Below are 18,049 nucleotides of genomic sequence, written 5' to 3'. Positions count from 1 at the left end.
ATGACATAAATGTCAAAGGAAGCGAAGGCGTTGTAATTATACTGATATACAAAACGAGAAAGGTACAGATCTCTTTAGAAAGTCTTGCATTGTATACAGCTTCTAGACGCCTCTGCATAACCAAGCTTTACTGGCAGTTTATGTTTGTACTACAAGTGGAATTAGTGCATTTTTATTCTGATGTTATGGGTAAGAATAAAATCATTTTCAAAGGAAGTTTCCTCGTTGTTACTAGATGCTTTGTAAGACGACGTCTGCCTCGACCTCGACAGGAAGTCTTCAATACCTTAACCACAATCTCTATATTTCATAGGTTAATACAGTACACTATATACATTAGACAGTAGTATTTAGAATCCAAACAAGAGCTGAATGTCACACTATGCGAGCAAAATGTTGAAGCTTGCCAGTTTTGGCAAGCTTTGCCACTCATAGTCGGTAAATATTGTTATCATTTACCCAGATGCTTTGTCCAGAGCTGTGTTAGATTTAAAATGGCTGAACACCTATGTTGTTAAACTCAGAGCTATCATTTGGTAAGCGGAAAGCCGGTCCTTGCAATACGTAGCATACTCTGAAGTTGCAAAGCGCTTTAACACTTCCAGCTCGAATCAGAGTGGGCAGACAAGAACCAAAAGGAAGTTAAAATATTTGCGGCCCTATCGCGCACAAAGGCTGATATAGACAATTAACGCAACTTCGTTGATTAACGGAATAGTGCTGTGTGTTTTTGAGTAATAGCATCGTATGTACTTGTGGTATTTGAAAGCTAGCACTAGGAAGACTTTTGTTCAAATGAACGTTACCAGATTAACTTATAGCAAACAAAAAGCATTGTGTTTTATTGCTAAATGTTTGCTGTGCCAGCCGAAGCGTGTAACAGTGTAGCTTCACAAAGCATCTAAGGCAGTGCTTTGGTTTTCAAAGTGCACATCACAGTGAGTGTGGTTTTCAACTATACTTTCAATTCATGCATGGAACAAAAATAGAATTAAAAAGTTAGCGTTAGTTATCAAATGTTTTTCCGAAGAAAGCAAAAACAGAGTTGATCTATTTTTAGTAGCCGAAATTTGCTAATAAAAGCAACTAAAGGTTTGGTTTACAGTTTCACATATGCTATGCAATATTTGTGTATGTGCAGTTAAATGTCAAAGCGGATTTGTATCTATTTGGACTGATTTTAAGACATTTCGATTGATTTCTAAAGCAGTGATCTTAAGTTATTTTTTGTAATTTTTTTGTAAATTTTTTTAAAAACTGAGCCATGGCCTGTTGCGTCAGCTTCATCAAGTATCTTATGTTTCTATTCAACATCCTTTTTTGGGTAAGTGCTACAGATACAAATCATTTACTTACTAAGTTATTAATAAAATTTATAAAATTTTTATTATCACTCATTTTTATTATAAAAAAACTCTAGGGGTGGACCTTCCAGTATAAGTTGGCATTTAGTATTTTAAGTTTGGGTGCAAATTTTGCAAGTTAGTATAAGTTGTTTAACATATCACCATGTGAATTTGTTTTATCAAAGCTCATTGAGCAGAGTATTAATTGGCTATATTCAGTTAATAAAACAACAGAAGTTTATTGCAAAGCTTAGAGTATCGTCATGCTGTTTTATACACGGCGCATTTAAAATTAGCACAACAGGCAAAACAATTGATTGGTGCATCAAACAAACAGAAAATTGTTTTTACTTCACGAGTTTCTTAGCTTTCCGGAGAGTAGGGTTCATAGTTCTACTTTACACTGTAAGTCTATACATTAGGGTTTCTTATAAAAAATGAGTGTATTTTATATTTTTTTAAATTTAGATTGACAATAAGCTGTCCGTATGATGTAAGTTAATATATTATACTATTAATGTAAGATCGCTTGCTACTTTGGCTTAGGTTTACACGTCAGGTATACGGAATGTACAAATAATAAAGCTTTTTATTTCAAAAATATTTATTCTTACTTATTTTATAGTTAGCTGGAGGAGCGATTTTGGGTGTTGGAATTTATGTTTCAGTGGATTCCACTGTGCAAAATATTGTATCTGTAGCTGGGGTACAAATAACCTTTGCAGGTCAGTTTGAAGTAATCACTTATCATTTTATCAGTTCTTGGACTGTTTAAGGTTTCAACGATCTATAAACGGCCAGTCGTAGACGAACATGGATTTCATAGTATGAAACTATTCTAATTTCCGCCACTAATTTTATAATTAGTGGCAAATGGCTGTTTGTGACATGCGTTTGGTAATAATTGCTTAAATATTGAATATTATTTAAAGTTTTGTGTGGTCTTGTTACGAATAATTTTTCCTTGATTAACTTCTGATTAACGTTAACTTCTTTTCGCACTTGGCCCTCCCTGTTAGGTTAAGTTATACTTAAATTTGTCACAAAAGGATGACCATACTGTTTATTGCAATATGTTTGTTGTCACGTTATACGCATTTGTTTACCACCAATTATGTCACACACAGCTGCCATTGCTCTGATTGTGTTTGGAAGCATCATGTTCATTGTTGGATTCTGTGGTTGCTGCGGAGCAATCAAAGAAAACCAGTGTCTCCTGGGCACGGTAAGTTGAAATAAAATGAAAGGTAAATAACGCCACTCATTTTTTTTAATCTACATCGTTGTAAATTATGGTTTTTGATCTTTTTTTTCAGTATTTCGTTCTGGTTTTGCTCATATTTATTGCGCAATTGGGCATTGGAATCTGGGCTTTTACATCGCGCACAACGGTGAGTAGTTTTCAATGTTCATTCTTTGTTCCATGCAATTTTTGCTATCGCTCAAAAGAAATATACATTACATTGTGTACTTGGAAAGTTCGGATGAAGATATCAGTATAAAACTGATACTAACACCTACGCTCAAACTCAGTTTGCCTTGGCAAACCAGTTACCGCCCTCATCACTTATCACATGGCAAGCCTTTTTTATCAAACGCAAAGTAAACGTCCAAACTTACTGGATACGCCTTATTGTCAAACACTTTTTGCTCGCGGTGTTTGATCATTAAATGTTTTTTATCTCGGCATGGGCTTTACAATCTACACGAATCTACATGATAAAACTCATGAACCTATAGATGGTGCTTTTCCATAAATTTCGTAAACTATATCATGTTAGTTAAATATTGGAAGGAAAAGTGTTCAAAGTCGCATTTACGACATTCAACACAGTTGTAAAATATTAAACACGGTATAATCGTGGTAAAGGAAACGTTGTGGCACTGCAATGTATGTTTATTATGCTTCATGCAAAAATGGAAACATAATAACACTTCTGATATATTTGTCTTTCGCTTCTTACATAGATCGAAAATGAAATCCGCAAAGGTTTGAACAACAGCGTACCAATCAATACTACCAACGAGCAGTACGTTACATCCGTGAAAGACTTACAGAAATTTGTGAGTTTATGCTATCATATCAATGAAAATGTTTTTAGTATAAATTATACAACTTTAATCTGTTGTGATACAACAGTATATTACCAAGTAAATCGTTTCAATTATACTTTTAACACTCTCACCATTAAAGACAGTTCTTATTTAGCATAACATTGTTTGAGGCCGTTTGAACATTTTATCAACCCATGTACACTTGCTCGTAGTTCAAATGCTGCGGCTTGGTCAATGGATGCGAGGACTGGCCAAGCGGGAACACAGAAGGTTGCTCATGCTCCGGCACAAGTGACACCTGCGTTGCACCATCAGCATCTTGCACAAACACGGATCCGTCAGGCGGCAACATTTACAAAGAGGTAAACGTGATTCCTTGCTTATTTGATTTATAAGCTGCGATAAACCGGTAAGATTGTTTTGTTACGCTTCCTCTTCTTGCCACAGGATTGTTTGGACGCTACGCTGAATTTTATTGACGACAACATAATAATAATTGCCGGAGTCGCTCTTGGAATTGGTGTATTTGAGGTAAGAAATATCAAAGCTCCCTTATAAGATGTTTTTAATACATTTTTTTAATTGGCAGAAACAAAAAAGCAGTAATTTAGTTTGTGGTGCAACTAGACTGTACTTTGCCAAAGCTCAATTTTTTAGTTGTTAATCGCTAGATGTCGCAACGAGCTTGCTTGACTATAGTTTATCAAATGCACCAGTGAAAATGTGTTTGTCTGCTTGCAATTTGTACTAGGATTACCAAATAAAATTACTGCACGAATATAAACTTAACAGAAATATTGACATGCAATTCGTACTTCACTCTTTACATAAAGCCAGGAAAAATACGACCCTGATTTACGACCCTACATTTTTCAATGATTCACGATTCACTAAGTCCCCATTGTGATAAATGAAACATCGACAGAGATTGCTATTGTTAAATAGTTTAAAATTAAGTTAAACTCAAATTTTATAAGTAAATTTTTATACTGTGCTATATAGTTACAGTATTTCACCCATGTTCTTTCTTTCTTGTTATATTCTCGAACGCTACTGATTTATATAGTGGTTGCTAGCATGGCAACTGAATAGAACCGTTTCATTCATTTCTTCATTCCGGAACCCATGAATAGTCTGCTTAGGTATCCTCGTGTAAAATTGCGAAATTAATATTTAACTTTGTGAAACATTTTCTGTGAGCTTGTATGAAATACAACGTTACACTATGTACAGTGCATCCTACAAATGACCGTGTTTGACGACAAACAATATGCCTAGCGACTGTATCTATATAGTTACGTTTTTCGTGTCGTTTTATCTCTATGCCTGACGTGTTTCTGGAAAAGCAATCAAGCGCAGTCGTTTGGAATTTTTTCGATACTTGGCAAATTTTATTGATTCTGTTTATTATTTATTTACTTGTTTTTGTCTTTTCAAGATATTCGGGATGGCCTTCGCCATGATCATGTGCACGAACGCAAGAGCAGCAAAAGGATATGAGACATACTGATAAAACTCTTTATTTTTTAAAAATTACAAATTCAAGTGCAGGTTGCAACCGTTATTTCCATAAAAACAGCTATGAACCTTATAACATAGAAAGAAGGACAACAAAAACATATTCTGCTTGTATTTCTATATGCAGTATGTGTATCTTTATGTGTTATATATCAGCCGATTCTCATTGTTGTATGACTGTTTCTTTATACAAAGAACAGTGTTATTAAGTTTCATATTTCTGCATGTGGTTTTCATACGTAACAAAGGAAATTTGAAATTTATATGTCATAAATGAATGTCATTATTTCATTAACCATCATATCATTAGAATGTTATAGAATATAGATCTATAGTAGCGAAATTATTATGGCATTAACGTATACTGTAATATGGAGTAACTAATTTGGCAGTATTTCAGCATAAACCAATCAGTAGCTAAAATAAAAGCAGGCATCTGCCTATCGCCGTGTTGGCTGTACTTTGTTAAGCAAACATAGGATCCCGTGACAGGTTAAGAAATATTTACCTACGCACTCGTGACCAGCATCTCGGAGGCAATTACGTTTCGGTCGTTGGCCTGAGCGCGTGATTATTAGTCCTGCGTATCAACTGACGCAATATAAAAAACCTAAATATTATATGAGAAAGGATGCCGGGTGATCACGTCACAGATCTAAAATAAGCGTTTGCGCAAACCCACGTCACATCCCAACCCGGTAAACAGTATTGCAGCTCGGAACAAAATGAGACCATGTAACTCATAAATACCACGAAAAGTTTCTCTTCAATGAAAAAATATTTACTTTGCTCTTCACGCACGAGATGGTTTGTTATTTGCGTTGGTATAGCCTCTAAGTGAGCATGTAAGTGGGGGTTCGTGTTTTACCATTGTCCAAAAACTAGTACATTATTATAATTCTGTGGTTAGTTACTCATGTAAGGTGTACAACTCAACGTCTTTGGTAAAGTCAACTCTGGTCAACCAGAACCGATCAGGTCAACACAGGAAAACTCAATTTCGGTCAATGCGAGCCATTGTATAATCAAAAACACGACTATTTTGTGGCCCTATGTGCTATTGACTCTTTCTCTCTTTGTCGTCATTACAACCACAGCATTTTTAAACGTAGAGACTAAGTGATGTGATATTACCGATACAATATAAGATTTGATCATTAATGGAACCCACAACCTACTTGATGCCTTAATTTTCAAATTGAAATTGAAAAGCGTTTAAACATTCAACAGTTCTGAATAAATAAAAATATGTGGGCTCGGACTGTTTATAGGTTACAAAGCAAGTAAGTGCAAAACACGATACTTAATTATGTAAAATTAATTACTGTATAACAATGGGTTGGGGTTTGGTGGCCTCCTTGTTTTCGAGTGCACCATCATCACAACGCTAGCACTGCATATACAATAGTTAGTTTTATACACGAAGAGTCAATGTGGATTGTGGTGTTATAACCTTTGTTAGCAAAAACAATTTGGTACTAACTACGAAAAATCAATTGAATTTGGGAATGTTAAATGTAAGTTTTAATATTCTGCCAAATATCTTTAACTATGTTATAGCCTGTCCCAATACAGTTATGCATCAAAATGTAAATTATTTGAACGTAGTCCAACTTGGATGATAATTATCATTATAATTATTAATTATAATTAATTAACAATTTTTGTTGTACTCCAGCATACCACAGAAACAATTATAGAGAACTTTTTGTTTCAGTTGTAAGGATCAGCGTGGAAATTTTGGATGTAAGAAACTTTAAAAAAGTTCATATCCTTGCATCACATACTGTAGTAGCCTGTTGTTAAACGTTCTATACCATTATTCAAATACACGTAGCAAATTCTGTTATGGAAAAACGCTGTTTAAAAGCATGGTTGAGGTTTTAGACGTGATTGGGCAACGTCTTTGTTTTATACTCAGCAATTATAGCCTGTAGGGTGTTTGTAAATTATTGACAAACAAGATTGCGTTCTAAATAGTTTACGAGAACTTTGTTAATTATTAACTGTTTAAGTCAATAATTCGTTAGCAATATATGAGAAAAAGAAATCAGACATGCCCAGTACTTGTCTAGTTACCTGGCAACACTATCAGTGATGTAAAAAGTATACGTAATATATATAAGGTACATGAAGTTAATAAGATAGAAACATGGTACTGATGTGGTGGGCATGGTAAATTATAATTTGCTTGCTTGCTTGCATTTTAGGTTTATCTGTAGATTGATTAAAAACTTATTAAAAATTATTTTATCAGATAAGCATTAGCTGAATTGAGCTGATATGCTGAAGATTTATTGGCGCTAAAAATGTTATTTTGAATGCTATTTGCTAAAAATGTTTCGTTAATAACAGAAAAGAGGGTTATTTAATATGAATTATAATTTCTTCAATAGTTATAAAAAGTGCTGTAGCCTACTATATAGGCTGTAATTTGGACTAAAATGTTTTAGAAGACAACTTTGTTGTCAACGTATTTTACAATTATGGTATAGCGAAGATCTGTTTTAGGATATCGGTTATACAAATATCGTTATCCAATTATCCTGACAATATGACGGATATAGTCCATTTACCATCAAAAATATTAATGAAAAAATCTAACAGTTGACAGAAAACTTAAAACTAGCTTATAGACTGTCTGCTAATACAACTTTGCGTTTTTGTGTATATATAACTTTCTTCTGTTTCACTGTAAGATCACTGCATGAAAGATGTGTTTTTCTATTGCAAAATATCTTCTATTTGCTTTTAACTTCTGCTTTTGGGTAAGTATTTTCACATTTATTTTAGCTAACAAAGATACACACTTTATAGAAATGAATTTTTTTAAAGCTTGCTGGAGCTGGAGTTCTTGGGGTTGGAATATGGCTCCAAGTCGAAAGCGATACAGTGGCTACTGTGGAAATTGATGGTGTTGATCTTACCGTAGGTCAGCGCTGAATTTTGCTTTGTTTGATTATAGTTTTACATTTCTACATATTCTCACTGGCCACTATGGTTTTCAATATTTTACCAAAAGTTGAATACGTTTTTTAGTATTGGAAATGCGTATAAGACACTTTATACAATATACACTATGACAGATTTAACGTTTTCAAACAAGCAGCAAAATTACAGAAGACAACAACAAGTCATAAATGTCGTAAACGAAAACAACGAGTGCGCATAATTGTGAAAAAATTGAAGCTATAATTGAAGAACTAATCCGTCATATAGGGATATCGTAAAGCTCAATACGCTTAACCATTTAATTCAAATTTTTCGGCTCGGTGGCAGAGCGGTAAAGCACCTGGCTTGTAAAAATGTGAACCGGGTTCGATTCCCAGTTGTACTACCGTTATAGTACCCTTGATTCTGTCCAGGTTCGGTGGTTTCAGAGACGTCGAAACCTTTGAACGCATTATAAGCATCGGGTCCATACAAAGTGCATCTACTGCTACCGTATCATAATTAATTGGTAAACGGTAAGCTGTGTCACAGCTCGTATTTCAATATTTTGCAGTCAATAGCTTCACAAGTTAGTCGATCTGTTTATATAGCCTACCTATACATGAACAATCGTTTAAAATTGAAACGTTTAGACATTAGACTTTTTATGCACGGCATTAAAGAATAGTTTTTTAATGATTGAGTGACTGATTTTTCTTGTGTTTCTCGAATCCATCAGGGAACGATCTGTCTCCTTGCTTTCCTAAACCGCACGTTCCTGTTTGTTTGCGACCGAACATACGTAACTTTGCGTTAAACTTCAACTAAACAAGCTACAACCATGACACAAACAGGAACATCGTATGTTATCAAAATGCTGTATATTCCGCATTTGTTATCCGTTAAAGTTTAGTACATGCAATGGTTTACAACGGCAGTGCTTTGTAATTGAGCAGGTCCTATTGTCCTAATTGTGGCAGGATCCTGTATGTTGGTTATCGGATTCTTTGGCTGTTGCGGTGCCATCAAAGAGAGCACGTGCCTTTTGGGAACGGTAAGTACACAATTAACTGTATTAATAAAATATTAAACTCTCTATAATATGGATTTAAGCAGAATTAAATAAATATAAGGAGGATTAAAAAAGTATTATAACATGTAACTTACATAAACACTCGTGATAGTTTAGATTTAATTCAGAATTATTTTCATTATTTAGTACTTTGGTTTGTTGTTTGTGGTTTTGGGCCTAGAAGTTGGCATCGGTGTATGGGCATTTGTCACATATGATTCGGTAAGTAGCTCATATCTCGTCAGCCATCTCTATCATAAGCTCTAATATCAGAGAAAGTTCAAGTTAAATAATATTTTAGTTAAGATTAATTTGAATTTTCCCTTTCTATAATAAGCGTAAGACAAATTTAATGTAACACATGAAATATTTTTTTCTTTTGCTTTGGATAACCTTCGGCTTGTGTAAATAACTATCATTTTTGTTGTACTAACCGGGAAAGATGTTATTTGTTGTAAAAGAACTAAAGGCTATATCTTCATTTTTAATTTTTCAATTTCCTAAACTTGCTTTGCATCTAGCTGCAAGAAGCTATCGATACAAGTTTGAACAACACCTTGAAAGCTGATAACCCCGACTTTATAACAAGTTTTCAGAAAAACGTGAGATTATGATTACGAAATTCTACATAATAACGTTTGAGTGCAGGGCACGTCATCAGGCTACATCTCATATGTTGATTTTTAGTTTGCTCTGCTGAAAACTTTGAGGTTTAATATAATGCGTATATTTTGTATAAATCAATATAGTTAACGAATTCAACACTTTTTATAGCTTAAATGTTGTGGTGCTACTCAAGGCTGCCAAGACTGGGCTGGTGCAGAAGGGTCTATGGGTTGCTATTGCGAACCAGATGATTCAAACGATGAGACTAGTTGCATCAAAACGCCACTAGAATGTGTTGGGACTGACACACCTGAAAATGTTTATGCAACTGTAAATATCACAAAATTATGTTTTCTAGATTTCTTAAATACTTTTATTTTTGATTGTAGATTTTAACTTTAACTTTTAATTGAATTCTATTATGTATTTCATAAATTTACTAGCCATGTAGCGAAGCTTATTATGACTTCATATATGAAAATCTGACAATAATCGGAGCAGTTGGCTTGGCAGTTGGCTTGGCTGAGGTAAGCTTTGATGAGTTTTAAATTGTTAAAAACACATTCTACCGACCTTAAATGTGAGTATTGGTTTACTTTTGAAATTATGTTGTTCCTAACTACCGACCATCATGCGGCATTTTTCAAAATAATGAAGTGTGCAACTCAAAGAACTATAGGCTATACACAATACATTAGTTTTTCGCCTAAGTATGCATCCGTGCCCACATCACCACTACAGACTACAGACACAATGTAAAGTAAATTTACCAGATTTCTTGGGGTCGATCGCCTCGATTTTTAAACAATCTTGACGACTTTAGGCTTTATATTGCGAGATTTTCTTAACTAGGAACATGTGTTATAAACACTGCCGCACTCTTTTTTGTTTTTGTGACATTAATTATATTATTGTAAAAGTGTAAAATATCTTAAACCTGGTTATTCTACATTGCAAGGTTTTTGTTGAAGTTTAAATGTTGGCAACAGTCTTGCAATTGGTAGGAAAATGAGCAAACTATAACCGTTGATCAATATGTAGTTTGTTTTAGAAACGTAATTATAGAAGTGACATGTTGTGTGTCACTAGCTGATTATTTAAAATTCGTCTGTAGATTCTTGGAATGATTATATCCATGTGTTTATGCTGTTCCATCAAAAACAAAAACGACTAAGTTCCAACATATGATATTCCCCAGATGCCCAAAATTGATTTTTATTGTATTTTATTAATTGGTTGGTTGGTTGACTGTTTTCTGCATGCCATCGACATATTACTTTAAATATGGCCTATCACCTTACAAATTGTTCAAACACATTCACCTAACATTGTGCATTTTTTTTCACGTTTACCCAACAAAATCGGTTTTCTTCAGGAATTTGTAGAAGTGTTAGAGTTAAGTAAAACGTTAAAGTCTGATAACATAACTTTTAAATCCAATTTATTCGTTTAAAAATGCGATCGTCGTGTACTAACAGTTTATTAAAACTGGCATCCTTTCCTACTGCACTCACTCTACTAATACTACACGCATTTAAAAGCTATTCAACAACTTACATCACTCGTACCTTGCCGCTAATCGTGTGCTCTATGAAGAATATGGAATTGTTTGTTTCTTTTTTTTAAAAAGCTAAAATATTTATTTTAAAGTTCTGCACACTACAGAATAATAAAACATTTTTCTTCAGATCTTGGGAATGATAATTGCAATGTGCATGTGTTGTTCTATAAAAGACAAGAAAAAGGGAGTCGGTGTGTAAACGCAAGAAGTACCGAGCAAACGTTTACTCAGCCAAAAAAATAAAATCATCCTCAGTGTCACAAATATAGTAATAGAACCATGTAATCTTTGATTGTAATTGATCGCATGTCATGTCAGGCCGAGCTAGACAAGTAGAATTTTATGACTTCTCCTTAAAAAATTAACCACATTTTATCCAACATATAACTTTTTTAATTTGTTTTTTTTTTCAGCTTTTGTTAGTGCCCGTTAATAAGAAAATATTAGTATGTTCCTTGTGTTTATCTTGAAACTTTGTGCGAAGCATGAAATGCGTTGTGTTATAAGAATTAGAAAACCTTTCTTATAATCACCGCATGACATATCAAGCATGAATTAATTATTGTTTTTAGCCAATAAAACATTTGTAGCATAGTGATATAGCTTTATAGCTTCGTACCGACGGCGTAATATAATTTGGGAGAACGATGTTTCTACAATATTGTGCAGTTTTGTAGTAAAATAAAACGTACATGATGATAGATTGTTGGACAATTATACATTGATATACAACAGACAGACAGCTTTCATGAACACATAGGCTGCTCAATATTTTACAGAGTAAAGGTTATTCTATAAGAGATACAGTACATTGTTACGACACTGTATCGGAAACCTCTTTCTACAGAAAAACATGTCAGCTTTTGCCGCATAACTATAAGCCCAATACGTAGGCCTATAGAGTCGAAATTTATATGCACAGCTAAATGATGGCAACAGACAAATACTATAAATTTGCATGCGCATTGGTGTCTGGCCTACTCTATGCACCGCAAAAAGTAGCCTAAATACTGCATGTACAAAAAGGCTTAGCATACGTAAAATGATTTTAAAACAGGTTCTATATGAGAAAAATTACTGGTTTTTGATGAAGCTAGAGATTAACAGGACGCTAAACAGGAAATTTACAGGAAAGTCCTACTGGTTTCGTGATGTCCGCTAAAAGTCACAAAACTGTTATTAAACCTGTCTACAGTTGTTCCTGATGATTTAGGCCTACTCTTATGAGTATCAGCCACAATTTGTGAATAACTTTACATGTAGCCTAAAAAAGTTATATTATTTGTAAGGAGATTTAATTGATGCATATAACAGGTCTTACTGCACAGATTTTAAAAGATCGCCAGAAGCCCTTACATTGTTCTGTCATATTGCCAAACAGAGATTATTTGTTTATTTATTACTACTGTTCCTGTTACTCCCAAGAGTTGTCGGCTTTGCTGGTTTATAAGACCAAACTTTGAATTTCTTTTTTCACCATGCTGATAGTCACGTTGGCAATTTCTCAAAGATTTAATGTCAATAGGATGTAAACGCGCACTTATTACAAATGCATATCAATGGATTCAATTAAACTTTATATACGAACCTTTGCAAATTGTTTGGTTGTCAACAATGGGCACCTTACAATAGGCTTGTTTTGAACTACATAAAATCGCAACAGTTAAACGAAACGGATGTTCTGTGGTAGTTGTTGCGACTATAGAAAGGAGGAAGGAGGCATACAGAGGTAGGTACTTTGAAAGTACGGTCGGTAATGGTACCGGTATACCTACTTGGCAAAAAATGTAGTTGCAGTAGTGTTGTACTTTGCATACTTAAAGTTTGGAAACATACTTCTGAAAACCGTGAAGTAATACCTTTAACATTACTGTAACACATATTTTGCTCTGTGGTTCATTGCGTTTTCCTATCGGCCGATTATGCCTTTTTGTGCTTTTTGTTTGCCAAACCTGCCTCCATTATATTCTGGATTGGCCACTCCTTCTGGATCCAGTAATTTTCTCGGTTGCATGCAGAGATAGCAAGGATAGCGGAAGGTGGGGTAAAGCGGACCAACGGGGTAAAGTGGCACACGCCTCTTATTTTCTTAATAAAGTTTTTTAACCGCGCGGATACCACTAAGTTTAGTGAAGCATGACATAACGTGGTTGCACACGCCATTATTCGAGGTTACGTGGAAAAAAAGGCAAGAAAAGGCACGGAATTCATTTTTTGTACTCTCTGATCTATTCAAAGGTATATTTTGTAACTTAGATTTTATTTTACATGCATAAGGTAGAAGTTTGGTTGAATGGTAGAAAGGAGTTTTACTGTATCACGTACGCATTACATAGGTTTATTCCGCTTAGGCCTACTAACTAGCCAAAATTTGGCCAACAGTCAAAATAATAGTAACCAAGGGGTGGGGGTAAAGTGGACCTATGATCCTGATCCATATTGATCCTGTTCCAACCAACACCGAATCTTACTCCGTTAATGTTAGTTCAACTAGCATTGACTTGTGTGATGGCAGAAATATTGGCTTAGATGCGGCTGGTCTTCCCGAGATGCCTGAATCGTTACCTGCACATCCAATAGATGTAGGTTATCCCAACTGTCCTCTCCTGAAGATGCAAATTCCAGTTTCACAATTATAAGTCCTGTTGAACTGCTTCCTATGCCGAAAGCAGCTCACACTCGCAAAAAGAGTAAGCCTAAGAGGTGCAACTACTATTTTAACCAGTTCACCATATAAGAAGCAGTTGGCTGCAACCAATCCGCGGTATCTGGCAACAGCAGTAAAACAAGTTCATCGAAAAAGCGTTCTATGAAGAAAGCTAAGGTTTCCAGGTCATCAATGCAGCAGAAGGACACAGTCGATGAAAGTGATAACAATGTAAATGCAAAATGCTTTTACAGCAACGAAATGTATTCCAAATCATCCGAGAATGATGGTGGATCCAGTGCTCCAAATGCATGCGATGGGCGCATGAAGCCTGCTCTGGGTGTAATGAAGAGGATGGCAACTTTATTTGTGAATTATGTTTTTAAAAATTGATGGTGAATTGCGATTACTTTCTTAACTACTTACTAGCTTACAACTTACTTACATAACTAGCATGTGGAACAAATTGCCTTGTTTACTCAAAACTTACGGTGGGGTAAAGTGGACTATTGGAGGTGCTTTTAAATCAAAAAAATTTTACGTAAGAAAGCAAGCAATCAATAAAAGGGCACTTCAAAAATTAGCGAAATACCTTAGAGTTAACTCTCAAAACAAACAAGTTAAATGTTTTGGTGAAATCAGTGAATTGTAACGATTTAAGCCTTAGGTGGTCCGCTTTACCCCACCCTTCCCTACTTTGTAAAATTTCGTTGCTGGCCAAGAAGAAAGCTCATCATTTTGAGATCACCAAAAATAGTCCAGTTGCGCTCATGATATTTGAGCAAGTTCATGACATATTTTACGTCGTCATACGTTTCTTTCAAATTTACTAAATGGCCAATGGGCACTCCTCCAAAAACGTTTCCCCTTACGTAACAGAACACATTTGAGACTGCTTGGAGCTCTCCAGGAATAATCGCAATTCTGTCGGATTATACGATGCAGCATCTAACTGTAAAAGCAATCCGGGAATATCATGAAAATATACCAACATTTTCTTTTGTGAAAAGTAAGTCACAAAAGATAGAGCATGTAGAATGAAACGGACTTCATATATCAAATAAACAGCAAAAAAATTTTATGCAACAAAAAATAAAAAAAAATTGTTCCCCAGTGAATCTTTGGAAGATGTGATGTAATTGCTTCTCGTTGTAATATCGAATTCTTTTTGGTACTTTAATAGTGAAAAACAGAGAAAGTTGTCAATGTCGTCCAACAGATGGTAGTGCTCAAAGGAAACCCCTTTTTTCCAAAACTGATGAGTCGAATGACGCTGGTGGTGAATTCTTAATTCAGTAACTCGTTCCAGACTTAAATTTCTGCAAATGTATTAAAGCAATCGGCAGTAATGGCAGTAAGTATAAAAAATATTTTTGAAATTAATGTTGAAAATTTACAAATTATTAAATAAATAAACAGATGCACGTATAATTTTCCTTGTTTGATTTAAAGGTTGTTAGCACCACCATCATTATAAGTTATAACTCTTAAAAATCTTTGCTAAAAGAATACTAGATTGCAATTAAATATATGAAAAGCAACAAGAAACTGTAAATTCTCTTTAAAGTCAGCATCTGCTACCTTTTTCTTATTTTTAATTATCAACATAAAAAGGGATATAACCTCACTTTTCAACTTTTTAGAAATAATTTTGTTCATTCCTTATTTAGGGGATTTTATTGTGGAAAACATTACCTGTCCATATGAAATGAGACCGATTGTTGTAGAGTGCAGACCTTGTTCTATGATCATATTGCGATGTTGTATTGATCGTACTTTGCTAAATACCTTACCAGGGAGTCTCCCTAGCCAGCCTAGCCTGCCTAGCCTTGCCTTGCCTTGCCTTGCCTTGCCTGCCTAGCCTGCTAGGGTGGTATATCCACGCTTAATAATAAACAAAGATTGATGTGTTATTTTAGTTTTAATGTAGTGTAATTAGCCAAGCCAAAGTTAAAAAAACAGAGTGTCAAGTGATGTGCTAGGCTAGAACTTGTATAGTCGAAATAATTTGAATAAGGCGATCATATCATGAAGTTACCACGTGGTTAGTTTTAATTTATGGTGTATTGATTATGAATATCCAATTTTCAATTTTCCCCATCATTTCCACAACTTTAGTTTTTGTTAATTGCTTACCGTTGTACTTTTTTTTTCTGGTTTGAAAAACGTAATTGGTTAACGCTGGTGGTTACATATTTTTTTGAAAATATAGCTCTTTTGTAATCATTGGCATTATTGTTTCACATTATCAACGTTCAAAATATTGACAGTTGATGGTTGTCAAATGATTTACTATTCTGGGTTTAAAAGCCATAACGTTTTGTGAAATTATAGTTTTGCAGGTAAATGATTATGAGGAAGTTTTTTCAAGTAGTTAAAACTAATCCCAAAAAATCAATTTTTGGATCTTTGGTCTGTGGATACCTTGGATATTGGCTGAGTGGTAAACATAATGATCATGTCTTTCGGCATGCTGTGTGCCATAGTGTAACTCATCATGGGACAGATCCAGTTCACTGGCTGTATGAACCCAAGACTATTACTGTATTTCTAAATCCTGCTGCAAATAATGGAAAAGCCTCCAAGCTATTTGAAAAAAATGCTGCTCCCATTCTACAGCTGTCAGGTTGCCATATTAATTTGGTAAGATTGGAATATGAAGGCCAAGCTAAACAACTTATGTCAGTTTTAGAAAAATCTGATATCATAGTGGCGGCTGGTGGAAATGGAACTGTCAGCGAAGTGATAACTGGTTTAATGAGAAGACCTGACTTCAAGACTTGGCTTAGTGTCCCAATTGGTGTGATACCACTTGGCAAGACAAATACATTATGTCGCAAGTTGTGCACTGAATGTGATCCAAGCAATACTGCCCAATGGATTATGACAGCAACTTCTGATATTCTCAAGTCTACATGTAGGCCGGTTGATGTCATGAAAGTCACTGCTGATACTGGAAAATCTGTTTATGCAGTTTCAGATATTCGTTGGGGATCATACAGTGAGGCTCAAGGGAAAACTGACAAATATTGGTATTGGGGTCCATTAAAAAAGTATATGACTTTTGTATTTGCTTCATTTCGATCAAAAATCCAAACCCCTCGCGAGCTGGAGTTATCCTATAATGGCCCTAAGCCTGTGGTGGTGCCTGCCAAGGAAACAAAACCTGTCTCTACACCTGATAATATTAATAACAGTATTCTGGGATCTAAAATTGTAGGATTTTTTAACTGGATTTGGAGCAAATCCAATGATGCAGGGGTCAATGCAAGTGAAACACAGCTGTCGAATGACAACAACATAGAAGATGACGGAGAATCTCAAGTAGTTTATGGTACATCAGGAAAAAATTACAAAACTTTGGAATTTGTTGCTTCTGCCAATGTTCATGACCCTAACAAAGGAAGGGCTAGTGCATGTGCTCAAATCACTATTGAAAAACCTGATTTTACAATGCTGCAGTTTATTACAAATGGTCCTAATTATTTTAAGAACAATGAACCAAACTCTGATCAATTAACAAAAATATCTTCCAGTCAATTTGAAATAACTCCTGCCAATCCCGATGAAGTTTGGTTCAAAATAGACAATGAAGACTATGAAGCAATGACCTGCAAAGTTGAACTCTTTCCTAACATTATAAAAATGATTTGTTCCAATATCAGTACACAGTTGTAGCAACTAATAAATGCATCTTATGAAATTGCCAATAAATTCTTTATTGCTTTAAGCATATTAATGTCCTGTGACCTTTCATGGTTAATTTGAATGTGGTGATGACTTGTTTAATGTAATGTTACATTTTAGGCATTTGAAATGACAGATTGGAGTTAGGTAATATACTGTGATATTGTCTATGATCACCGTCGCAGCTTCTCAATACGAAATGTCTTCAGAAGGTGTGAATCAAAGAGCAAGATGACGGTCTGTGTTCATTCAAAGAAATCGGAATGAAATTGTATAGAGCTCTGCGCGGCCACAATTTTTCTGCTTTAATTTAAGAAGGAGACTTCTGTTTTTGACCATACCAAAGTCAATTAAATGCTGGAATGTTTAGAGTGAAGTGATTTGACAAGATTATCGTAGCCGTGAGTCCAGATCATGAATATGCCATATATATATCGCAGATAAAAGGAGAGGCTCCAGAGGAAAATCATATATAACATCCTCTTTGAGTTGAACTATAAAAATATTGGCGCACTGGGGCGCCATGTGAGTTCCCATAACTGTGCCTTTTTTAAGATAAATTTTGTTATCAAAAATGAATTACTTGTTGCAATAAAAATAATAATGCCTTTTACTGATTGTATTAT

At 34.8% G+C, this 18,049-nt stretch overlaps 3 protein-coding genes across 3 annotated transcripts; all 3 read left to right on the top strand.

Annotated features, from left to right (window-relative positions):
• Positions 1 to 1,167: 1,167 nt before the first annotated feature.
• On the top strand, positions 1,168 to 5,370 carry LOC143447137 (tetraspanin-8-like). Its single transcript, XM_076947079.1, has 8 exons — positions 1,168 to 1,324; positions 1,972 to 2,071; positions 2,474 to 2,571; positions 2,663 to 2,737; positions 3,315 to 3,410; positions 3,614 to 3,763; positions 3,849 to 3,932; positions 4,840 to 5,370. Exons 1-8 carry the CDS (start codon positions 1,265 to 1,267, stop codon positions 4,909 to 4,911), a joined length of 735 nt encoding a protein of 244 aa, XP_076803194.1. The 5' UTR covers positions 1,168 to 1,264; the 3' UTR covers positions 4,912 to 5,370.
• Positions 5,371 to 7,497: 2,127 nt separating this feature from the next.
• On the top strand, positions 7,498 to 11,790 carry LOC143447254 (CD9 antigen-like). Its single transcript, XM_076947265.1, has 8 exons — positions 7,498 to 7,687; positions 7,755 to 7,851; positions 8,807 to 8,904; positions 9,070 to 9,144; positions 9,444 to 9,524; positions 9,697 to 9,858; positions 9,972 to 10,055; positions 11,217 to 11,790. Exons 1-8 carry the CDS (start codon positions 7,634 to 7,636, stop codon positions 11,286 to 11,288), a joined length of 723 nt encoding a protein of 240 aa, XP_076803380.1. The 5' UTR covers positions 7,498 to 7,633; the 3' UTR covers positions 11,289 to 11,790.
• A 4,173-nt stretch (positions 11,791 to 15,963) lies between these two features.
• On the top strand, positions 15,964 to 17,543 carry LOC143446030 (acylglycerol kinase, mitochondrial-like). Its single transcript, XM_076945476.1, has one exon. It carries the CDS (start codon positions 16,083 to 16,085, stop codon positions 17,412 to 17,414), a length of 1,332 nt encoding a protein of 443 aa, XP_076801591.1. The 5' UTR covers positions 15,964 to 16,082; the 3' UTR covers positions 17,415 to 17,543.
• Positions 17,544 to 18,049: the final 506 nt, after the last annotated feature.

The sequence above is a fragment of the Clavelina lepadiformis genome, chromosome 2 (genome assembly GCF_947623445.1).
Source record: "Clavelina lepadiformis chromosome 2, kaClaLepa1.1, whole genome shotgun sequence".
NCBI lineage: Eukaryota > Metazoa > Chordata > Ascidiacea > Aplousobranchia > Clavelinidae > Clavelina > Clavelina lepadiformis.
This window is presented reverse-complemented; position numbering and strand designations above follow the sequence as displayed.

Excerpts from the sequence above, each read along its gene's own strand:
- LOC143447254 (XM_076947265.1), top strand. The coding sequence starts at position 7,634 with ATGTGTTTTTCTATTGCAAAATATCTTCTATTTGCTTTTAACTTCTGC. Across the intron at positions 9,145-9,443 it reads CATTTGTCACATATGATTCG|CTGCAAGAAGCTATCGATAC; the intron begins GTAAGTAGCTCA and ends CTTTGCATCTAG. Across the intron at positions 10,056-11,216 it reads TGGCAGTTGGCTTGGCTGAG|ATCTTGGGAATGATAATTGC; the intron begins GTAAGCTTTGAT and ends ATTTTTCTTCAG.
- LOC143446030 (XM_076945476.1), top strand. The coding sequence starts at position 16,083 with ATGATTATGAGGAAGTTTTTTCAAGTAGTTAAAACTAATCCCAAAAAA.
- LOC143447137 (XM_076947079.1), top strand. The coding sequence starts at position 1,265 with ATGGCCTGTTGCGTCAGCTTCATCAAGTATCTTATGTTTCTATTCAAC. Across the intron at positions 2,738-3,314 it reads CTTTTACATCGCGCACAACG|ATCGAAAATGAAATCCGCAA; the intron begins GTGAGTAGTTTT and ends CTTCTTACATAG. Across the intron at positions 3,411-3,613 it reads TGAAAGACTTACAGAAATTT|TTCAAATGCTGCGGCTTGGT; the intron begins GTGAGTTTATGC and ends ACTTGCTCGTAG.